Source organism: Panthera pardus, unplaced genomic scaffold (genome assembly GCF_024362965.1).
Source record: "Panthera pardus isolate Hobbes unplaced genomic scaffold, ASM2436296v1 HiC_scaffold_16, whole genome shotgun sequence".
Lineage (NCBI taxonomy): Eukaryota > Metazoa > Chordata > Mammalia > Carnivora > Felidae > Panthera > Panthera pardus.
In genome coordinates this window covers 108,029,619-108,055,231 of record NW_026526721.1, presented here as the reverse complement: position 1 = coordinate 108,055,231, position 25,613 = coordinate 108,029,619, and the positions used below count along the sequence as shown (strand labels likewise).

The window sequence follows — 25,613 nt, the reverse complement described above, 5'->3', positions numbered from 1 at the left end:
TAATACTACCGATTTAACATCAACAGATCCTCAGATTCAAGTAGATCATTTATAAGATGCCATCAGTGATCAATGTATACAACCTAGTTGCACATAGCTATTAAGAAGTCATTTTTTGGTATGCATTACAAGCATGTACCCAAATAACCAAACAACTATAATCCAAAATAATTGTTCATTTCTAGAGCAAATGCAATTAATAGCTTTCACCTTAAAGGCTTAAAATATATTTTAATACTTCAAGTCATTAAAGATTTGTCGACTTCAAAGTATGTTTGAAAGTATGTAAATTTTAGGAATGGGTAAGAAATGAAAGGTAATTATGGCAATGTGACCTTCTTAATCCAACAATTAAAAAGTAAAATACATTTCACATTTGAGAGTTAAGTGGGTTTTTTTCTTTATTCAAGTAAACATTTTGGTTATAATACATGATAATGGACAACCCATGTGACAAAGTATGGTAGACTATAGGTTGGTGTAGCCTCCTTGTTTCTAGGCTGTTTTTCCAGGTGATTCTTCAGGATCTGGCATCGATGCCCAACACAGGCTTTCCAATGGCAATGCATGAGTTCTAGAGGTCACTGCCTCCATCTTTCTTCAGATGCTGAGTGCCATTTTCTCCCACCCATTTTTATCCTCCATTACTTATAAAAAAACCCACTCTAAAATTCAACCTATGTTATAAAATTAACAAAATCAAAAATTAGTATTTTCCCACAAACACAAAATTAAGTAAAACTCAATCTTTCTTTTTCTATAACTTTGGAAGGATTTACATAATCTCTAGAGTCAGAGTAATACACAACACAAAATATGCAAAGAACCTTATTACCGGGTATACATAATATGTTGGGAGTTGCTAACATATTCAAAAGCATAATTCTCCTGGGATACCAATCCTCCACTGGAAATTACAGTTTACAAACAGATAGTTGTAAGTGGAAATACAGTACCTGATTTCATATAAATTGTGAGGTGTTTTCTCACTAGTAAAGTGCTTAATTGAGAAACCATCTTCCACAACACGATTTAACTTGTCAAAGGCACAAAATGTCTTTGTCTCTCTAAAGCATTAGTCTTTAAAATTATGGTTAAATTACTCATTTACATTTTACTTAATCGGAAAGCTTTACTGTTTTTTTTTCCTCTCAGTAATAAAAAAAACTGCTTGAAGAAAAACATTTTTTATTTTCAAAACTTTGCCATGAACATACATACAACACTAAATTGGATCCCTTCATGAGCTGTCTGTATGCCATGAAGCACTTATGACAAAAAACATATGTAAGCTTTAGGGTAAAAGTTAACACAGAATCAAAATAGCTTTCAAAAAAAGGGGAACAGGGGAATCATTAAATTAAAAATCATAGCTTTCATTTTATAAAAAATAGTTTGAATAATCTTCTTATAAATCTTTAACGCTTACAAAAGCAGTAAATACATTTAAGAGTCTTTTTAACACAGATTCATTAGTACAATGTGGTTATAGTCAGAAGAATAACAACTAAAAAGGCATTTCAGTAGTCTACATTCTCTTCTCAGTAAATTCCACATAGAATTTAACCAATTTGCAATTCAAAGTAAGATTTAACTGCCAACAAGGCCAGACTAGTTGTAATTAGTACCTGGATATCAAGCTTTGTTCTATTTAATATATTTTACCAAAATTTTAATTATAGCTCAATGATAGGTACTGATAACAATACTTGACTGCATGGTTATCACCCATGACTACTGCACTGCAGGTTAAAACATACTTTGGTCAGTAAATTAAAAAGATATAAATCAAATAACAAGGCCAGAAAACTTGTTTTAGAACCAATGTCCTGACCTTAAGTAAACTTTAAATACATTGACAAGGCAAGGAAAATATAATCAACTATACAGAGAGGTCTCTATTTTTTAATCATTTGGCATTTTATATTAATAATTTCTGTGTTTAAAATAACATTTTATACTCCTGTACACTGATTATCATAGCTGTCTGAATTAAAATGAAACTGCAGTTACCTTCCTAGAATGTCCAGTAGTGAATGCATTAGTTGCTTCTTTTGCACTTCCATGAAGATGGTCCTTCATCCTGTAATTTTTTCAGTTTTGGACCAAGAAAGAACCACCAACAAAATCCAATAAAAACACAAATGACGGATTCTACATAATAACCATCCAGCGCTGTAACACATGAGCCACCGAGTTTTTTGCAAAGCTGCAAAAATAAAATTATAATAAATATTTCACAGTTTCAAAATGGAAGTATTCAGCAATTTAGATGTTTCTACTTTGTAATTTAAGAGATTAACAAAAAATATTTTTTAAGTATTTTTTATTATTGTTTATTTTTAAAAATTTTTCTTAATGTTTATTTATTTTTGAGAGAGAGAGAGAGAGTGAGGGGCAGAGAGAGGGAGACGCAGAATCTGAAACAGGCTCCAGGCTCTGAGCTGTCAGCAGAGAGCCACATACAGGGCTCGAACTCAAGAACCATGATGGGTGGCTCCCCTTATTTTTTTTTATTATTATATTTTAAAGAATCCAATGTGGGGCTCTCATGACCTGGAGATCAAGAGTCACAGGCTCTACCCTTCAAAATATACTTTAAAAAAAAAGCAATTTTTTTTTAACATTTACTCATTTTTGAGAGACAGAGTACGAGTGGCGGAGGAGCAGAGAAAGAGGGAGATACAGATCTGAAGCAGGCTCCAAGCTCTCAGCTGTCAGCACAGAGCCTGACATAGGGCTTGAACTCACGAACTGTGAGATTATGACCTGAGCCTAAGTTGTTTGCTTAACTGACTGAGCCACCAAGACACCCCAGACATAATTTTTTAAAAGACATAGTACCTCTAGAGGCAAAATAAGAAAATATCTTTCTTTTTTTTTTAAGATTTTATTTATTTTTTAAAGTTTTATTTTATTTCTTTTGAAAGAGAGAAAGTGTGAGCAGGTGAGTGGGGAGAGAAAGAGAGAATCCCAAGCAGGTTACGCACTGCCAGCACAGAGCCCAATGGTGGAGCTCAAACTCAAGAACCGTGAGATCATGACCTGGGCCGAAACCAAGAGTCAGATGCTTCACCAACTGAGCTACCTAGGCAACCCTAAGATTTTATTTTTTAAAGTAATCTCTACACCCAATGTGCAGCACAAACTTACAACCCTGAGATCAAGGGCTACGTGCTCCATGGACTGAGCCAGTCAGACACCCCTGAAAATCAGGATCTTAATATTAGCTTAATTTTATCTATAGTTACAAAATACTTACCTCAACAGCATCAGGTGTTCGACAATTCTGGTTTGATGCTCCTACACACTCTTTCACTGTAAGGGGATCTACCAGCCAAAGAGCTACTGTAGAAGGCCAGTTTCCTCCCAGATTGGACACAGTGTTTAAAAGGGTCATGTATGTTCCTCCAATAAGTGGATCACTAACCTTTGCATTGAAAGCCATTATGGAAACATACATGCTATACAATGTAACCTACAAGGAAAATATAAAACATCTTTAGCATAATCAGACCTTATAAAACTACGGTCTGAATTAAGAACATCAAAATCACAAACCTAAAAATTAATTTTCATGACCCTTATTAAACTCAAATCAACAAAGATTTATTTAGTACCCACTATAGGGCAGGTCAGACCATGGCAATAAAAAGATGAATAAGACAACAGTCTGTCTGTGCCCTTGAAGAACTTGTTCTAGGCTGGGAAAATAAGAAATAAATAATTATGATGAAATACAGTAAGTAAGTAGAAGTACACACTTTGTGCTACTGGGGACCAAATAAATGAGATATTAATTCTACAATAAGTAGTCTACTTACTAATTCTACTTATTAATAGTCTACTTATTAATTCTACAATAAGTAGTCAAGGAAGGCGCAATAGAGAAAATGACAGATAGGGTGCCATCTAAGGATACATATAGCAATTAGCAAAACCCCATGTTTGTACTGTTTCTAAATACATCATATATACATATACATATACATATATAGAGATAGATAGATAGATAGATATGTATACTACACATGTAAGCAATCAAATATCCAAAGGAACATGAATATATAATTATATACATACATATGTATATAATTTTATTTTATATCCATGAAAGAAAAATGACATTACAAAACTCATGAGACAAACTAAAGAGAAAAATCTCCTTAAGAGGCAAGAATTAACCCTCCATTTAGGAACATGGAAACAAACCATGTTTCCAAAACTGTATTCCTTTGAATACTGCTTCATGGGATGTTCATAGAAAAAGGAGTTCCAAAGACAAATAAGACTGAGAAACACTAAGTTTCACAAAAAATAAATAGGTCTCTTTCACTATAGGTCTCTGAAAGCCTTTAGGATATAAACGCCCTAAGGGCAGGGATATGCACTGTTATATTTTAGTGCTTAGAATGGTTCCTGGCATGGAACAGGTGTCCGATTAATATTTGTTGAAAGAATGATTAAGATGCTACATAAAGAGAGGTTATGTCATGTATCATTTATTTCTCAAATTTACGTGCCATTGTACTATTTTTCCCAGAAAGCATCCGGCTATCTGAACAATCAACAACACTTTAGAAATTTTTTTTTATGAAATCCAAAGCCAAACAAATGATTTTGGATTACTTCACTGTAGTTTTCCTTTACTTACACAGAGAGTGAAACATTTACTAAGCTAAAGTACTACTTTAATTTTAATGTTTTATTTATTTTTGAGAAAGAGAGACATAGTTTGAGTGGGGGAGGGGCAGAGAGAGGGAGACACAGAATCTGAAGCAGGTTCCAGGCTCTGAGCTGTCAGCACAGAGCCTGACTCGGGCTCGAGCTCACAAACCATGAGATCATGACCTGAGTTGAAGTCGGACGCTTAACCGCTTAACTGACTGAGCCACCCAGGTGCTCCTTAAAGTACTTCTTTAAACATACAGTTATTTGGGGTGCCTGGGTAGCTCAGTCGGTTAAGCATCCGACTTTTGATTTCAACTCAAGTCATGATCTCACAGTTTGTGAGTTTGAGCCCTGTGCTGGGCTCTGCACTGGCAGCATGGAGCCTGCTTGGGATTCTTTCTCTATTTCCCTCTCTCTCTCTCTGCCCCTCCCCTGCTAGCAGACACACACACACACACACACACACTCTCTCTCTCTCTCTCTCTCTCTCTCTCTCTCTCAAAATAAGTAAATGAACATTAAAAAAAATTTTAATAAATAACTAAAAATAAACATACAATTAGTTGGACAGATCCATTATGGAGTTCTCCTAAATGAACTGTATGCAAAAAATTATTGAGATAACTTGGTAGCCATATTTTTAGGTTTTAGTTAAAAAACAAGTGAAGAATTTATAGATACAACTTTCAAAGAATTTAAACTAGGTTCCAGAGAAAAATCCAAAGTGACTCTTAAATATAATTGGTAATAAATGCAGTCAAGTCCCAAAGTTTACTGCTGGGAGTCTACAGTTTAGTGATGGCAAAACATACCTAATAAAGAAAGAGAAAGCATATTAACACACAACTTCCAACATCACAAAGAGTCAGTCATAACTTTCAATACAGAATCTAAACTGAAAACCTGGGATCTCTAGCTCAGTAGCCATCATTTCTCAGTACTTTCAGAAAGAAAAGGCATGTGGAATAGAAGAAATAAAGAACCCAAGTTTACACACGGACTGGGGGATACTTAGTAAGGGTAGAATTACTGGCTTTGGAATAAATTCTGTAATGTAACACACACTGGTTGAATGGACAAAAAAAATGAAGAAGAAACTTTCTACAAATAGAGCTCAATAAATCAAAAGCCACTAGGTTTAAAGTTCATTGTTAAATAATTTCTTCAGTGTCAGATTCATGCTTCGGTCTTAAAATTTATCATCATTATTTCAAGGCAACTTTAGAAAAATGTCTTCTTTATTTGCCAAAAACAGTTTACTTCCTGAGAAAACCACGGCAAACTTACCTGATGTAACGCGTAACTCAGCAGCACTATGATATAGTAATATACAGGGAATCCTCCTTGATGCTCGACTTTGGGAGTCCACCAAACTAGTAGAGCATATTCTAATCCAAGCAATAATCTATAGACAAAGAAAGACACATGGAGTTTACTTCCATTAACGTTAAAAAATAGTAACAAAAACAGAAATCTGTATGCTTACTATGTGAAAGAAGCCTGCTATCTAAAACCTGTTAAGAAGTTAAAAAGAGATAAAAGTGCATTTAATGATATTGCAGTTGAAGACGTTTTTCAAGTCTTATTCATATATACTTTACACACAGGCATTAATGATACTGACGAATATTACTCATTTAACCTTTCTTATATAGTAAGGTTTTATTTCATTGTTACCTGTAGGGCATGGCTTTGTAAAATATGTTTAGTGGCTGGGGACCTGCAGTGTATTTGCTGATAATCAGAGGTAATATTATCTGCAAAGGAACCATTGGAACTGCCAATAAGGCTAAATGTTCTTTGGGTACTCCCTCTTCTACCAATTTCAGTCCTGTTACTGCATCTGCTGCTGAAAAACCAATCTGCAATATAAAAACAAAAAGTATTTTAATTTGTAACTTACAAAATATTTTCCCCCAAGCATATGTAAGTTCTCCGAGACCTCAATGTCATTACTGATTTACAAGAAAATAGATTATTCTATCTGGTACAACAATCAAATTATGGAAGGCACACTTTGTCCTGTGGTCTACTAACAATATTCAGTGAGAACAACTGAAAATTCAGCACTTTTAGGAAATGCAGATGCTTGTAATTACTATTAAATTTCAAAAACTTTAATGTCTTAAAATAAACAACGTTCAAACCCAAACTTACTGATCTCTATGTTTTAAGTTAAAAAAAAAAGCTTTTAATTGACTCCAAATAAAATCTGGCTAAAATGAAGAATCACTGGGGCTCAGTCGGTTAAGTGTCCAACTCTTCGTTTTGGCTCAGGTCATGATCTCATGGTTCATGGGTTCAAGCCCCACGCTGGGAACTGCACTGACAGCACAGAACCTACTTGGAATTCTCTCTCTCTCTCTCTCTCTCTCTCTCTCTCTCTGTCCTTACCCCACTCATGCTCTCTCTCTCTCTCAAATAAACTTAAAAAAATTTTTTTAATAAAAATAAATAAAATGAAGCACCACTGCCACACAAATACATTTTGATGATTTCTGACTAATCATAATAAAATTTCCAAAAATATTTAACATTTCAAAAGTAATTCCAAGAAAATATTATACTTGAAGGGCTAAATGAGAGGGAAGAAAAATTATAGATTAATTTTTAAGAAAGCAAAAGCCAAAAAACAAAAAAAAAAAAAGCAAAAACAAACAGAGTAAGAATGCTAAAAGCAGTGAGTAAAAGTTTGGGGTGAAATAAGATATTTAGAGAGTCTCAAAGTATCTCTTCATAAATTATTTTTTAATTACAAAAAGAAAAATAGTAACTTTACAATGGGTTATCTGAGTAATCAAAGTCAATAACGGTTAATGGGATAAAGGGACATGATAAGGCTCCTGATGTAATTCTCTGAAGTCATCAATATTTGCATAACATGAACCTCAATATGAAGAAACATCAGTTACACATAAATGGGATGCCATTCTACAGAATAATTGGCCTGTATGCTTTAAAAATATCAGGTCATGAAGGACAAAGAAAGGCTGATGCCAGCTAAATCCACTGTGTGATCTGGACTGGAGCCCTGACCAGGAAAAGTAAAGTTATACAGGCTGTTATTGGGACAACTGGTGAAATTTGGATATAGATTGTGATTAGATAATAGTATTATATCAATTTCAAATTTCTTCCTTTTTATTTATTTTTAATTTTTTTAAGTTTATTAAAAAACTTAATAAACTTATTAAGGGGGGACAGGGGGGGACAGGGGATCCATAAAGGCTCTGTGCTGAGAGGAGAGAGCCTGATACGGGGCTCAAACTCACGAACCGTGAAATCATGACCTGAGCCCAAGTTGGATGCTTAACCAACTGAGCCACCCAGGCACCCTAAACTTTTTAAATTTTTAATTAAGTTGTGGCTTGGAAGAGAAAACCTTTGTTCTTAGGAAATACATACTCAAGGCATTTATGGATAAAGGGGCACATAATATGTACAAATTAATATTTCAGAAGAAATATATGATAGAGCACAAATCTACAGAATACAGAAAGTGGAATTAAATGTTAACAATTGGAGGATTTGAGTAACGATATATGGGAAGTCTTTCAACTATATAAACAAATTTTCAGTAAGTGTGAATCAATACTAAAAAACTTTTTTTTTTATTAGTTTTCTTTTTTTTTGAGAGGCAGAGAGAGACAGAGCACGTGTGGGGGAGGGGCAGAGAGAGGGAGTCACAGAATCCGAAGCAGGCTCCAGCCTCTGAGCTGTCAACACAGAGCCTGACACAGGGCCCAAACTCACAAACCGTGAGATTATGACCTGAGCCGAAGTCAGACACTCAACCAACTGAGCCACCCAGGCGCCCCCTAAAAAACATTTTTTAAAGGAATTATAATAGTATGCACTTTAACTTCTTGGAATGGAGCCAAAGGGCAAATTTCACCATGGAAGAATTAAAGGTCAAAGACATTTCACTTAACTCCAGAAAAGGATTTCACTATTTCACCCACTGTCTTTGTAAATATTAGATATACAAACTAACTTCAACATTTACTCTATCTTAAAAGTACTATAGTAGGAGATATTTGTAGTACAAATATCTAACAAAACACCCAGCATATATAAAACTTCTACAAATTTAAAGAATAAGGTAGCTCTGGATATTCAAATGGCCAATAACCATATATAAAGATGCTCAACTTCTTTAGTCATCAGAGAAATGCAAATTATAACCAAAATGGGATTCCACTACACACCCACCAGAAAGGCTAGATTTGAAAGGACAAAATATGTCTTCTCAAGGCTGTGAAGCAACTGGAACTCTCTTACACCACTGGCGGTAGGGAAAAGTGGAAACAACCACTTCAGAAAACTGTTTGGCAGTATATACTAAAGGTTTTCTCGTGACCCCACAATTCTATTCCTAGGTATTTACCCATCATAAATGTGCATCCGTGTTCACCAAAAGTAATGTATATTTTTTATGAATATTCATATTTTATTTTTAATTTTAATAAAAATACAGTCCAAAAGTAGAAATAACTAAACATTTGGTGATAGAATGGATAAATAAATTGTAGCATATTTATATAGTGGGATATTATAAACAATGAGATGAACAAACTGTTGCGATAAATAGCAATATGGATAAATTATACAAATACACATTAAGTGGAAGAATTCAGAAGCCAGACATAATACATATGGGATATTCCAATGATTATAAAACTCAAAAGCAGAGAAAACTATCCTAACACATTAAAACTTAGAAGAGGTGTTACTTTTGGCCAGGTTTACTTTAAAAGCGGGACATAAAGGGCGTCTAGGTGGCTCAGTCGGTTAAGCGTCTGACTTCTGCTCAGGTCATGATCTCACGGTTCGTGAGTACGAGCCCCATGTCGGGCTCTATGCTTACAGCTCAGGGCCTGGAGCCTGCTTCTGATTCTGTGTCTCCCTCCCCTCAGCTCCTCCCCTGCTCACACTCTGTCTCTCTCTCAAAATAAATAAAGATTAAAAAAAAAAAGTTTTTTTTAAAAATAAAAGGGGGACATAAGATTCTTATACATTGCTGGCAACAGTATAACTATAATCTTTTAAAAAGCAATTTAGCAATCATATTCACTGATCCACTAATTGCCTATTTAAGAATCTACTGAAAGGAAATATTCAGAATGTATATGCACAAAAATAGTCACTAGTGCATTTTTATAATTAAAAAACGTAAGCAAATTAGGGGCACCTGGGTGGTTCAGTCAGTTAAGTGCCTGACTTGGGCTCAGGGCACGATCTCACAGTTCGTGAGTTTGAGGCCCACATTGGGCTCTCAGCTGTCAGCACAGTACCCACTTTGAATCCTCTGTCCCCCTCTTTCTCTGCCCCTCCCTGCTTGCAATCTCTCAAAAATAAACATTTTTAAAAAATTAAAATAAAATAAGCAAATTAAATGTACAACAGAAAAATGAGTAAATTGCAGCAAACTGATATACTATAACAATTACACAGGTATAAAAAAGTATGTTTTCAAAATAAATGTTTTTAAATTTTTTTTAATGTTTATTTTTGAGACAGAGCATGAGTGGGGAAGGGCAGAGAGAGAGGGAGACACAGAATCCAAAGCAGGCTCCAGGCTCTGAGTTGTCAGCACAGAGCCCGACACAGGACTCGACCTCATGAACCATGAGATCATGACCTGAGCCGAAGCTTAACCAACTGAGCCACCCAGGCACCCCTCAAAAATTATTTAATGATAAGGAACATGGAGTAATAAGACAAAAATGAGATAAAAATTATATATTATATGATCCAATTCCTTTTATTTACATGCATATTTGTATATATATATATATATATATGTATATAAATACACATCTATATTATTAATTGGTTGATTATAACATTAATTATATTTACATATGTAAAGTATACACACACGGAAAAAAGAGTGCTGGAAGAAAATATACCAAAGTGTTACCAATGATTATCTCTAAATGATGTAATTAGATAATATCTTGCTTGAACTTTTCATTATTTCCTAAAGTTGAATCTTAAGTTTAACCTTCCCAATGTTTCCTTTCAAAAACAATGAGGCTCCAGATTTTACTTCAGGAGTGTCAAAAGACACCTATAAACTGTTTATGTAGATAGCTTTAAATATGTAATATGAAACTCCTATAACTGATTTCAGATTCTAGGAATATTAATTCTAACACTACCAATATTTCACTATAACAAAATATACTTACCTTTCCTCTAGCATAATATCTTTAAAAATGTTTTTGGACTATAAAATTAGGACATCTTAATACAGAAAACATAAAGAATAAAATAAAAGTCACCAAAATGCCCATTTATTTATGGTATATTTCTTTCCAACATTAAAAAAAATAAGTCAACTGATTTTTAAATAGATTTCTAATGCTTATATATTTCCATATCTTTGTAGATCACATTCTATGTAAATAATTATAATACTTTTGATACTAAATGTATGTTCATTATAACAGTAGTGAACTATTATTTTTTTCAAGGCATTCATTTCCATACCAAGCAATAATATCATTCATTAGATAAAATTTCACATTTGTTAGAAGTATTTCAAATTGGCATAATTCTTTTCAAGATCCCAAGAGAGTTAGCTTACTTTGAAATTACATTTGATATCATCACACCTTTTAAAACAAATTTAATAAACAGAAAATACTGCTTTATATTGTTAAATTCTAATAGTAGCAGGAAGGGACTTATGATATGAAAAGGCAAAGGAAATATTCCATGATATTGGTAATTCTAGCAGAGTGGTAAATTTTGCTTTATAAATCTCTTACCTTTGCAGTTAGAATCAGAAGGCAAAAGGTCAGAACTGCTGGCATTTTTATAATTGCAAAAAGCAGCTTGTAAGTATCTGTGATCCCTTGAGTTTCTTCTTTTCCTACTGATACTTCTTTGTTTTCTTTTTTCAGAAGGGCAACTAGAGTTGTTGTTATCAAAAATACAGTTCCCCAGAAAAAAAGGAAATCTGAAATTAAAAAGTTAAAATCTATTAACTTTTTTTGTTTATTTATTTTTAAGAGAAAGAGAGAGACAGAGTGTGAGCATGGGAGGGGCAGAGAGAAACGAGACACAGAATAAGCACAGGTTCCGGGCTTTTGAGTTGTCAGCACAGAGCCCCATGCGGGGCTCAAACTCATAATTCATGAGATCGTGAAGTGAGCTGGTTGGACGCTCAACTGGCACCCCTGTTAACTAACTTTTGAACTGACATACCTGCGTTGATACTAAATAATTCTGTATACAACTTTACTTCAATTAAGTGGGGTTTTTTTTAATATTTATTTTTGAGAGAGAGACAGAGACAAAGCACAAGTGGGAGAGGAGCAGAGTGAGAGGGAGACAAAGAATCTGAAGCAGGTTCCAGGCTCTGAACTGTCTGCAGAGCCAGACACAGGGCTCAAACTCATGAACCATGAGATCATGACCTGAGCTGAAGTCAGACGCTCAACCGACTGAGCCACCCACGAGCCCCATCAATTAAATGTTAAAAAAAAACAAACAAACAAAAAACCAATACTTAGGTGTTCAAGGCAACAAACATATCAAGCATAGCAGATAAACAGTCCTGGCTCTGTTGAACATATATTAAACAGACAAAATAAACAGTGATGTCTAACAAGGAAAAAGAAATGGAATGCAGATTATTTGTGGGCTGAATGAAACCAAAGTCTATCATGTCATTTTCAAGGAAAGTGTGAGCTAGGGGTGACCGATGATTTTCATATACCATATGATCCATCAGTCATATTTATTTTTTCTAAGTTTATTTGTTTGTTTATTTATTTAATCTCTACACCCAACGTGTGGCTCAAACTCACAATCCTTAGATCGAGTTGTATGCTTTTCTACATAAGTCATACTTAAGCACAGAAGCCATTTCAGTTCTTTATTGAATTGTGACAACTTAGACAACAGATGCTCATTTACATTTTCCAACTTTTATTTTTAAACTTTCTAATGTTTTTATCTGTTTAGGAAAATAGACTTCAACAGTGTAATACAGAAGGAATTTCCTCATTACTTGTACATGCACAATGGGGACAAATGAAGAGTACTGTTTGGGTTGTTTCAGTGAAAGACAGCTGGACAATTAGCCATTTTTTTTTAAACAAATTAAGCACAGGGAATGAATAATTTCTGGAAGCTTCTGTGTAATAATTAAAAGTAATAGTAGTATTAGAGGCACCATTTATTAAGTGTGCATGTGTCACAAATGTGCTAAGCATTTTACCTATGTATTTTTTTTTAATTTTTTAAATGTTTATTTTTGAGAGAGACAGAGACAGAGTGCAAGGGGGGTAGAGGCAAAGAGACAGAGAGAGAGACAGAGAGAGAGACAGAGAGAGAGAGAGAGAAGAGAGAGAGAGAGAGAGAGAGAGAGAGAGAGAATCTGAAGTAGACTCCAGGCTTTGGGCTGTCAGCACAGAGCCCAATGTGGGGCTCGAACTCACTGACCGTGAGTTCAAGACCTGAGCCTGAAGTCGGAAGCTTCACCGACTGAGCCACCCAGGCACCCCAGGCATATGGAATTATCTGTTTAGACCAATTTCACCTTACCATTTTTTTAAAGATTTATTTATTATTTAAATTTATTTTTGAGAGAGAAAGACAGGAGCAGGAGGGGGGCAGAGGAAGAGAATGAGAGAGAGAATCCCAAGCAGGCTCTGCACTGACGGTGTGGAACCGGTGAGGCTCAAACTTACAACTCTAAGATCAAGAGTCTCCTGCTCTACTGACTGAGCCAGCCAGGCATCCCTCACCTTATTACTTAAATGCTTCTTTCTTTGTTATCTCATTTGATTTTCACAGCAAACATGTGAGACAAGCAAAGCAGGCATTATTATTATGTGGGTACACATGAGGAAAAGAAGCTCAGAATATTTAAATCTTTGCCAAAGTTCAGATAATTAAGAGGCAGAATTTGAACCTAAATCTTCTGAATTGGAGTTTCATACTCTTTCAATTATTTCACACTGCTTGCACAAAGATTTTTTTAAAAGTTAATGTTGAAATAAGAATCCACTAGAACTGGCTAATTATTCAGTCTCCACAATGCTATTCAAATTATGCGAATTAAAGAAACTAAGTCTTTAAACATACATGGAGATTTGTTTTTTGGAGTCAATTCTTTTTTCCACCATCAGAAATTTATAATTAATTTTAGATGTTAAAAGAAAAATATGAAACATTCTTAAACACAAAGGTATCCATTTTATTTATTTTTTCTAATATTTTTATTTATTTTTGACAAAGAGAGAGAGATAGAGCACAAGTGGGGGATGGGCAGAGAGGGAGTCACAGAATCTGAAGCAGGCTCCAGGCTGTGAGCCGTTAGTACACAGCCTGACATGGGGCTCGAACTCGAGAACCACAAGATCACGACCTGAGTGTAAATTGTACACTTAACCTACTGAGCCACCCAGGCCCCCCAGGTAAGATTATTTCTAATTTCTTTGTGCTCTCTAAATAAAATAACAGTACATAGAAAGGAGGAAGTAGTGAGAACATATCAGTTCAGAGCCCTAATTCAAAGGCTTTCCCAATAGCTCACATGGAGAGAAGAATGAAGCCAACAGCTCAGAAAAAGAGGCTTAGCCACTGCCAGAAAATATACTAAGTTTTATGAACATAATTACCATAAATAGTAATTATCATTAGGCTACAGGCTATTATTTATTAACATTGCTTTGATGCTAGAGAACATCCATAGTGATATACCAACCATTGCAAAGATACTATTACCAAAAATAATCTAAATATTTCATTACTGAAATTTCATTCATATGTGTGTGTGTGTGTGTGTGTGTGTGTGTGTGTGTGTGTGTGTGTATGATTAAGATATCAAAGCTGATGTTCATATTTCATAAACATGACTTTTGGGCAAAGACCTATAGGACAAACAAAATATTCTGAAGTGGCCACTAAACCTTATCTAGTACTCCCATAAATGCAAAATTTAAGAGCATGTGCCAATTCACCAGTAACCAAGAAGGATATAAATACGTAGCACATAAGTGCCTACTATGCCAAAGCAAAACATAGGAGAGTGCAATAAATCTTAAAGTCGCTCTCCAAGACAAGTAGCATTATTCTCACTTAAAAAAAAATTTTTTTTAATGTTTGTCTTTATTTTTGAGACAGAGAGATAGAGCATGAGCAGGGGAGATGCAGAGAAAGAGGGAGACACAGAATCGGAAGCAGGCTCCAGGCTCTGAGCTGTCAGCAGAGCCTGACACAGGGCTTGAACTCATCTACTGCGAGATCTTGACCTGAGCCAAGTCGAACGCTCAACCGACTGAGCCACCCAGGCGCCCCTTATTCTCACTTTATACACAATGAAACAGAATTGCAGTCTACAAAGTGCCAGAGGTGGGTCTAAACTAGATCTGATTCTAAAGCAATAATATCTCTCATTTTACTACCCAGATGCTCAGATACACCTATCTACAGCAATTAGGCTCTTTCATATCAACCAGATATGCCTGAGAAGATACCCATTTTAGCTCCATGAAGTCTGGAACATAGATTCTTCAGTATACTCCTTTAATCTGGCTACTTATATTCCCCGTCCTCACTTCCAATCTCCCCATATGGCAGTATGGCAAAGGGTATGCAAAGCCATAGAATAAATAAACATGGTACATCTTCCTAAATAATTCATTTTACTCAACAGTTTAGAGGGAAGCCTTTTTTTTGTTTGTTTTTGAGAGAGAAAGTGGAGAAGGGGCAGAGAGAGTAAGGGACAGAGGATTCTGAAGGGGAGCTCTGTGCTGACAGGCTGACAGCCGCGAGCCCAATGTGGGGTCAAACCCACAAACCGTGAGATCATGCCCTGAGCTGAATTCAGATGCTCAACCGCCTGAGCCACCTAGGCGCCCCTAAAGGAAAGCCTTTTTAATGAAAAAAAACAAAAACAAAAAAAACCCCAAAAAAAACAGGGATGGCAAAATTTCCAAGAATTTTTAAGATAAAATATCAGACTTCAAAAGCTTTTACATTTTCAAGGCTTTGGACTAGGTCCCCAGACAATTTTGGACTAGGTGTAGATTCACTCTGCCACCATCAGAAGAAATAGAAGAATTAAGTAATATTGTCTGATACAACCATCCTTGTCTCAGATGAAGATTCTCTCTCCAACTCTCATACTATGGAAGTTAACTTAAGTCCTTCAGAAGTCAGTGACAGGAAAGCAAAACTTCAACTTTGTTCTAAATGTCAGGCCTTCCTTTCACCTTCTTGCTTTTGGCACAGCTCTCTATTTCACACGTTAGAGCGTGAAGGGACTGTAGACACCCATTATCCAGTCCAATGCTCTCATTTTCACAGGGCAGGAAACTGAAATAGAAATAGTGTATTCGGCCCTGGGTCACCACCTGATTCTTAGCGGAAACTGACCTTTCTATGCCACAAATCTCTCTTTGAAACATTTGCTCAAAATATCCATGCTGTCGTAGAGCCCTCCCAGAAAATATTATTTGATTATACAATATAGTCATATCTGATTTGGGGATTAGGCTTTTTAAAAGACAGCAATGTAATGCAAAACTCAAAATACAAAGAGGATTTTGAAACCTTCCTAATCCCTTAGTTTTCCTAACCCCTTAGGAAAATGAAGCCATGTTTGAGATCACATACCTTTTCATTAACTCCAGCATTAGATTTTCCTCTGGGGTAGAAGAGATTGTTTCTTCAATCAAGCATTGGATTAAGCAGCTATCTTGCTATTTTGAGCCATCTTGTCCCAACATTTGGGCTCAAACTCAGACCAAGGTTCAAGGCTGAGGCTGAGAAACCAATAGATTCAATGCTCCCATCTCATGCTAACTCTGGGCCTCTATCACTGGATGGATGGAAGTGAATCACTCTTTTAATTTTTTAAAATATGTTCTGGTCAGGCACAAAATCTATTTTACACATATACATATATCTCTACTCTGATGCTATGATAGGTTCTTGCATTCAGCTTTTGTTTAACCTATATCTTGACACCCGTAAATCATTTTTTGTAAGCTGAATTTAGACATTTATAAAACAGTAGACAACGAACATTCCAAACTACCACATGAGATGCAGAGTACATTCAAATAGCTTAAATTAAAAATAATGATAACATCAAATGCTGACAAGGATAGAGAAACAGAATCATTCATATATTTCTGGTAGGAAGACAAAATGGTGTATCCATGCCAATCTGGAAAAAAGTTTGGCACTTTCTTTCAAAATAAAAATGGACTTACCAGAAACCAGCGTTTGCATACTTGGGCATTCATCTCAGAGTAATGAAGACTTATTTTCACATAAAAATAGCCCCAAACTGGAAAATACTCAAATCCCCTTCAATGGATGAGTGGTGAAATAAACCATGGTATGTCTAACAAATGGAATAGTTCTCACCAAGAAAAAGCAACAGATCACTGATACATGCACCAACCTGGATGAACCTCAAAGAAATTATGCTAAGTGAAGAGAGCTAATCTCCAAAGAACATGTACCAAATGATTTCATTTGCATAACATTTCTGAAGTAACATAGTTATAAAGATGGAAAACAGATTAGTAGCTTCCAGGGGTTAGGGATGGAGAGGAGGAAATGGGTATAGCTATAAACAGGCAACACAAAGGAGTCTTGTGATGGTATATTTGAGTATCTTCATTGTGGTGATGGTGGTTATGCAAGGCTACACATGATGAAATTACACAGAGCTACTCACGTGCACACACATAAAAGCAAACACAAATGAGTACATGTATAATTGGTAAAATCTGAATAGTGGTATGGATTGCACCAATGTCAATTTCTTGGTTTTGAGATTGTACTGTAGTTATGTAAGATGTTAATGGAAGAGGCTAGGGAAGGGTGCATGGGATTTCCTTAAACATTTCTTTGCAACCTACTGTGAATCTATAATTATTTTAAAATTAAAAATTTTTTTAAATTAATGGGAAATTTAAGAACACAAAGATTCTTTCTTTTTTGTTTTTTTAAGGAAGCAAAAATTATAAAACTGGGGTAGGAATAAGAAATATAGGTCTCAAATACAAGATAATATAAAGCAATCAAAAAAGAAGTCTTTAGGTATTTTGAAATCACTTATTCTGTAGTTTTAATTGATCACCATTGGACTTCAGCCAGTAAGGACTGTGTTCAAAAGTGAAGGGAAAGAATGAAATTTAAAAAATAATAATAAGAGATAGCACCAAACCAAGGAATAGAAATGGTGGAAGGTAACTTATATCTTGCCTTTTGAATATGTACCCCATTCTTTAAAGTTACAGCATGCACACTCATGTATAAATTTTATTCTTGTGACCTCCTATACTAATATAGTATATACAATGTAAAATAAAAAGCCCAAATTAAAGGATATGAAGTAATTATTTAAAAGAATGAAATTAAAGAACATGTACAGAGGTACCTGCCTGGCTCATTTGGTAGAGCATGTGACTCTTGATTTCAGGGTTGTGAGTTTGAGTCCCACATTGGGTGTAGAGATTACTTAAAAACAAAATCATTAAAAAAAACTAAAGAAAGATCATGTATAAAATGCCAGATTTACCTAAGATTGTGTCTTTAAAAAACAAACAAACAAAAAACCAGGTGAAATAGGGGGCTTTATATATATATTTTTTTCGTTTTCTAGGAAAAGAACATCTTTTATAAGGTAAGTCTCTTTTGCTTTCTCAAATTATACTTTTCAGGAACACTAAATGAAGGTAGGAAACTGCTGGTAATTAGTCAGGTTCTATGATTCTTTCATTAATGAATTTATAGTAAAGACTAATTCAGTTGGTCTCTACATAAATTTTAATAAAATCAGAAGTGAAATTCAGAGTAAAATATATGCCAAATAAAATCAAATATTTTTTTGGTTTAGAGTGTATTTTGTAAATTGACTTTTCCATACAAAATCAATCCCAGAATTCTTTACTGAACAAAAAAAGCACAGCTTTGCCTTGTTTTAAAAAGAAAAAAGGCTCGTAAGACCTTTCTGGGGTGTGGGCTCCAGTTTTTAATATCTAATCCCTCCTGAATCTACTATCTCCAGTGTTCCTCCACTTATGTCACTTTATTACTAGCATCGTAACATTTGAAAATAAGTTCAAATCTGCTCAATTTGTGTGTATGGAGATGTACGATCCACCAGATTTATGGACGTGTTCCATTCAAGGCAAAAAGGGACTAATCTCAAGGATTTTATTTTATTTTTTTTTTACTTTTTATAAATACTACTTTTTAATTTTTTAATGCTTATTTATTTTTGAAAAGAGAGAGACAGAGTGCGAGCAGGGAAGGGCAGAGAGATAGGGACACACAGAATCTGAAGCAGGCTCCAGGCCCTGAGCTATCTGCACAGAGCCCAATGTGGGACTTAAAACTCACGAACCATGAGATCTGTGACCTGAGCCGAAGTCTGATGCCTTAACGGACTGAGCCACCCAGGTGCCCATAAATATTACTTTTTAAATGATTATACAGTAAACCTAAAATTTTTTGGTGTACAGTTCTATAAACTTTAAATCACTGCCACCATAATCAAGATATGGAACATTTCTATCACTCCCTAAAACTCCCTCATGCTGTCACTCACTTATAGTCACCTTTTCCTCACCCACCATCCCTAGCAACTGCCTATCTGTTCTCCACCTCCACAGTTTTATCTTTTGAAAATGCAGGAAAATATTTTAAGTCTAGATATATATGCTAAAGAATGTACTACAGCCTATTTAAAAATAACTGGTCTATCTAGAAATGGGTCAGTTGGTCCTGTCCACTTCTAAATAGCATTTCTAGTCACATAAAATATATTAATGAGTTCTGTTTCAGAAAGCAAAGAAATTTGTCACTAAGTAAGAATTAATTGGTCCTGCTCACTTCTAGTTCAAAGGAGTATCTTACAAATACTGTTTTAACTATATTCATTGCCAGTTTGATTAGTTTTCTTTCAGCATCATTTTTTCCAAAACATCTCTTTTTTTTTTTTCTGATTGACTCCTCTGCGCATACCTACCTATAGACAAACCAATCCATAAGCTCTAAATATGTTTAGCTCTCTTCTCCAGTATCAGACTAATCTACTTCCTGCCCAAACTCAAATACCTTGCTCCCTATCCCAATCACTTCTATTCATTGTTGTTACCACTGCTTCTAGAGGAATGGGTTGCAACTACCAGTTCACAGATTGGATCTGGCCTAAAGACAGAATTCATATGAATCTAATTAATCATTTTTTAAATGACAAAATAAAAAAGGGATTTCTAGTTTCTCTGAACACAGATAAGATCCAGCAATTGTAGGATCCTATTGCCACAAGACAAGAGTTTATTGAAATTGAAACTTGCATCTTTACATGGGCATGAGTTTTTCAGGTTACCATTCTCCCCTCCAAACCGTACATCCTGTACCAACTGACTTGATTCACTTCCACTGTCCATCATTTTGGTTTGTAAATTCCCATTACAAATTCCCTGGGAGCAGAGAATTTCCAGGTCTTATTCATCAAATTTTAACACCTATCATATCGCTAGCACCAAATAGGCACTGAGTGAATAAATGCTACACGTTACTTAAAAAAACAAAAAAATTTTAATCTGTCATTTCTAGACCATCAGACGTTCCAGAAGAGGGCTGATTGGGCTGATGTTTTCAGACATCAGCAGTCAGAGTGCTACTTTTCTCTAGTAGAAAAGCCCAATCAGCACAAATTGTATTTAGGTTTTAAGGTTTTTCCTGAGGTGTCTTCCTAGTTTCCTAACAACTATAAGAAAGACACTAGTTAAGTCTTTTGTAAAAGAAAGTGTGGATCCTCTGCTTTACACAATTTGGCTTTCAAGTTTCCTAAGAATGTTCTATGTTCAGATAGTGGGGGGAATCCTGTATCTCTACCTCCAACTAGGCGCTTGACCCAGTTTCTTTATCTATAGGAATGAATTGAGATGGTAACTAGATTTACTGTGAACATTGTGTAGTACATACAAAAATTGAATTATGCTGTACACCTGAAACTAATATTACTATATAACAATTTTACCTCAATTAAAAATATCAGTTTCCACAAATACAAATCAGAATCTAAATTACAAAAAAAAAAAAAGAAAGAAAGAGAAGAAATTGAAATATACAATCTTTTCAAGTCATAAAACTATGTTCCAATCCCCGTGTTTTTCTGGGTTACTTTCATCATCTGTTCTAACTTAAAACGATGTCTCTTTTGGATCCCCAAAATCCCTGAAAACCAAACAGGGCAGGACAGTAAAAGCTCACTTCTGAGTTCAGGACTGCCTTGGATCCCTGAAGGGGCCAAAAAGCCAACTTCTGCATAATCAAGTCTTTGTTTCCAAAGGATTCCATTCTCATCTTATCCTTCATGTTCTAAATTTATTATTTAGATTGCTGCTTTCTAAATGGCAAAAACTGGATTTTCTCAATATATTCCATTTCTATTTATCTGTAACTTAAAACAAAGTCTTAATCAGAGAATATATTTTAAAATTCTAAAAAATAATTATGCCTCCTTGTAATTATCTGATTTTTCTAAACATCTGCCTCAGTGTTTGGCTCTTCTTTTAATAACTAAGCAATTTTATTTCCTTCAGGATTCTTTCTATGCTCTTAAAATTCCAAAAAAAAAAACAAACACATTTTTTTTAGTTATACTGCTACTACATTCCAGAAAGATCAAAACTATAAATATGATATGTACAATAATAAAAAAGTGAATGAAAACTCTTCAACTCTTAACTCTTAACACCTTAACTCTTAAGTGTTTGAGCTAAACACAGTCGTCTACTACAGACAGAAAACGTTAAATTAAAAAGTAAGCAGGGCGCCTGGGTGGCTCAGTTGGTTAAGCGTCTGACTTCGGCTCAGGTCATGATCTCGAGGTCCGTGAGCTCGAGCCCCGCGTCGGGCTCTGTGCTGACCGCTTGGAGCCTGGAGCCTGTTTCGGATTCTGTGTCTCCCTCTCTCTCTGACCCTCCCCCATTCATGCTCTGTCTCTCTCTGTCTCAAAAATAAATAAACATTAAAAAAAATTTAAAAAAAAAAAAAGTAAGCTATTTTTACAATTTCCTGGATATCAAAGTTCAAATTCCACAGAACAAACCGCTATTCAAAATAACAAATCAGTGTAAATAAAAAATCCAATGGCAGCACAATTCTGATCTTCCCATTGGGGAAGAGTTGTGGCCAAGAAAAGATAAAATTAACATGGCTCCTGAATGCATAATGGCATTCCTGGAATGATGTTTTATCAACCACTCTTAAAAGCACTAATTTGCCTAGTTAGTAATTTATTTTCCACAGCCTGTAAAATCTTGATTTCTCTCCTGAGGCTTTTCCATGTTAAGTAACACATCATTTCATTAGTCCTTCCTGGTGACATGAACAGTCCCAGTACCAAATGAAATGATGCACAAAAAGCAGTAAGGTGCTAATACAATGGACTCATAAAGTATTTCTAGGCAGAGAATTATCCAGAGAGCAGAAGCGGGACTCCAGAATGCTTGGAGACAAATCTGTTTAAGCTCAAAGCAATATCTCTCAACCATTTTTGGCCTCAAACCAACTAAGAAAAAGTATAATGATCATTTCATCAGTAGTAGTAGCTCACTCACAAATTGAGGAGGTAGAAAGGGGGTCCCTGGGGCACCTGGTTGGCTCAGTCTGTTAGGTGTCCAGCTTCAGCTCAGGTCATGATCTCAAAGTTTGTGACTTCAAGCCCCACATCAGGCTCTGTGCTGACAGCTCAGAGCCTGGAACCTGCTTCAGATTCTAAGTCTCCCTCTCTCTGCCCCTCCCCTGGCTCACACTCTGTCTAAATAAATAAATAAATAAATACATGTTAAAAAAAAAAAGAAAAGGGGGTCCTTTATAGGGCCTATGGGTACAGAGGGAGCGTGTAAGATTTCAAGAGATGAGTAGTGCAGTTGTGAATCCCTCCATCCTCCACACTCCCTAAATTTATTACACAACCCTTACACTTCCCTCACCACACAACTAACCCTGACATTTCCACTGTTAGGAATCCCTAAGTTAGTACTGGGAAGATGAGAGAAAGTTTAACTGCTTAAATCTCAAGAGAATCTCTGAAATCCGTCATCATTACCAGAATGAGGAATTCTGGTAATACCATATTCCTGATATTGGTTATTCCTACTATTGATAATTTTACTTCTGTTTCCTAATTGTTAGGACAGCTTTAAAAAAAAAAATGAAAGAGAAAAGAAAGGAAAAGAGAAGGAAAAAGAAAAGAAAAGAAAAGGAAAGAAAAAGAAAAAAGAAAACTTTCCAGGGACATGTATTTTACTCATGAAGAAATGGGGAAATTTTGTAGAACTTACACAAAATTGCTTACTGAATAAACTTCAAACTCTTATTAGCAATTCAAAAAAAAATCTTACTAATTAGGTCACAACTTTTCTCTCATCTCCCAAACCCAGTCTCCACACCTGGTGTTGTGCATTCCAGAATTCCATTTATCCACCTCATGGAAGCTTATAATTCAACAGGGTCAACTGTTAAGCTGCAGTTTGAATCCTGACTCTCACAAGCAGTTAGTGGCTGGCAACCCTGAGCTCCCCTTAAATGTTCACTTCTCCCATCTCTGTGGGTTGGACTCTGCTTAATTCACAGGAGGCCCTCAGAACTCTGTCACTCAGCCAACTCATTAATGATGAATAAATTAACCCTATTCTATTCACCAGAAGGCTAGAAGAGGGCTCTTGGTATAAGAGTAGAGGCAGAAATGAACCAGAAAGCAAGGAACTAGAAATCTCAATCCAACAAAAGAGAAAAGGGAAATGTGAACCACAGGAATCAGGCTGGATTCATGCCTTCACACTAGCCAAACTTTAAAAAAAAAGTGCATCTGTGTGTTAGTCAAGTGTCAGCAGCTCCCTAGACTTGAGAGTTTTGTTTGCCATTACACAACAATGTTATTGGATGAGCTACCTCTCCCTGCTCATTGCCCAGTATTCATCAATTATGACTGCTCCGATGTAGTCATTCTGGCTCAAGCTCATTTTAGTAGAAAACTTAACCTCGGGTAATCTCCCCCCAAAGCATCTCCAGTAAATTAAATTATGAGATTCCCTCCAACGTCACACCCTCTGTCAAAAGGATTCATAAACGTAAAATAATCCTCACCGCGTAATAGTTTTAAATACACTACCTGAAAGAGTAACGATTCCCCTGGGTTGAGGCTGAAAGCGCAAATATTTGTTACAAAAGTCGGCAGACTCAAGGGCCAAAAACAAAACATTGCCCAAAAAGTAGCCCGCTGTCTGGCCCACTGAATTGCAAGTGGAAGCATAACCCACGTTTTCCCGGGATAACATAGTTAACGCCCAACCATCCACAGCGATGTCCTGAGTGGCGGCCAGGAATTCAAACAAAAAGAATGTCACAGTGAGAGCAATCACATCGGGGGTTCTGCCATCAGTGTTCCCGAGCAAATGGTCCACCTGAGTGGACAAATATATCATGAACAGTCCCAGTATATACTGTGTAGGGACAAGCCAAGATTTGCGACGACCAAAGTTCCTAAAGTAAACTGCATCAACCAATGGGGCCCAGAGCAATTTGAGACTGAAGGGCCAAAAGACGAAACTGAAGAAAGCTTGATCTGTATAGCTAACATTTTTGCTCTGCAAAATGAGTGGGATGCTTCCTGCCAGGCCCAGTGGAATGCCCTGAAGCACGTAAAGAAAAAGCAACAGCAAAATGCTGCTTAATTCCGCCCGGCAGCTCCGTGGGGGTTTTGAGAAGTCACCAGTGTCGGTATCCCGCAAAAGAGCTTCTTTGTCCCCTTCCCCACCCACCAATTCCGGATGGCTGTCCTCCCAGCCGCCTGGCGGCAGAGGACCGCTCTTCATATCCAGAGAGTGGTTGAAAGTCCCTGGGCGTCGTTGCCGACTGTTGTCCTTGTGGGAGATGGTGGGTGACATATCAGAGACGATGCAGAGCCCCGTCTGTGGGGTGCCGGGACTGAGCGTCTTGGATCCTCCTAGCCCCGGGTCCAAGGCTGTCGCTCTGGACCAGGGCCTCGATGGTTCAGGGAGGAGGACAGAGCGAGGGGCGATAAGGGCACTTCTTACAGTGGCCCCGAGTACTGAATCCAGGAGCCAGTCCCCTGGCTGGAGACCCAGGCGATGCCCAGGTAGGTGGCCCTCGCAACGGCGTCAAGGTGCCTGAAGGAGTCCCCCGGGCATCCGCGCCGGGCTCGAGGCTGGAGGAGAGGGCCGTGGTGCCACGATGGAAACGGGCCCTTAGCTTCAGCGAGACCGAACGGCCAGTCTCCCGACCCACCTCCAGTTCTCGCCGCCACCACTGCAGCTGACAGCACTTTCTCTACAGGACTCCAGCGAGATCAGGTAACTTCCTGCGTTGAGCCTCAGGAAGTGGTCCTAGGCTCAAATGAGTCCTGTCCCCGCCTCCAGAGCAAGCCGATCAGGGCATGCTCCCGAGACCGAGTTCGGAAACAACCGTTGGTAGGAACCCGAAACTCAGGCGATCGAGACCTCATGGGAGGATTAACGCTGGAGCACTTTGAGGCCTGGGCGGGGCGCAGCGCGCGCTCTGCTTCTGTGAGCGCATGCGGCCGTCTGGAAAGCGTGGGCCTCGGTCATTGGGCCCGCGCGGCCACGTGAGTGAGGGCTGGTTGAGCCAGCCCTGCGCAGGCTGCCTCTGAAGTTGCCGCGGTTGCGCTGGGGCTTGTAATTAGGTGGGGAAAGGCAATGCCCAAGCTTTGGGCCCGTAATTGTGTGGGGTCCTTGCTTTTGTGGGCTAGACAGAAACGGGTGGAGAACGGCTGAAGTTTACGAATGTCTTTATCAGCAGGCAAGGGTGCCCCAAAAAGGGTAATAAAAGGCCTGGCTAATGGAGAAGTGCGTGCCTGCATATTTATGGAATGAATGAAACTGCTCAGAGCTGCTAGGTTTCTC

The 25,613-nt window shown here is 36.8% G+C and overlaps 1 protein-coding gene across 3 annotated transcripts; it reads right to left on the bottom strand.

Moving 5' to 3' along the window:
* Positions 1–383: 383 nt before the first annotated feature.
* Positions 384–25,179, bottom strand: SLC33A1 (solute carrier family 33 member 1). 3 transcript variants are annotated; one of them, XM_019440176.2, is made up of 7 exons: positions 23,843–25,165; positions 11,448–11,638; positions 6,349–6,533; positions 5,959–6,076; positions 3,263–3,478; positions 2,014–2,209; positions 384–677 (listed from the first exon to the last, which is right to left on the bottom strand). In XM_019440176.2, the coding sequence occupies exons 1-6, from the start codon at positions 24,615–24,617 to the stop codon at positions 2,042–2,044; spliced, it is 1,653 nt and encodes a 550-aa protein (XP_019295721.2). In that variant the 5' UTR covers positions 24,618–25,165; the 3' UTR covers positions 384–677; positions 2,014–2,041. The 3 variants fall into 3 exon arrangements, with proteins under 3 accessions (XP_019295721.2, XP_019295728.2, XP_053759659.1); XM_019440183.2 differs by lacking the exon at positions 3,263–3,478 and having other exon boundaries at positions 384–2,209; positions 23,843–25,166; XM_053903684.1 differs by lacking the exons at positions 5,959–6,076; positions 11,448–11,638 and having other exon boundaries at positions 384–2,209; positions 23,843–25,179.
* Between the last annotated feature and the right edge of the window lie 434 nt (positions 25,180–25,613).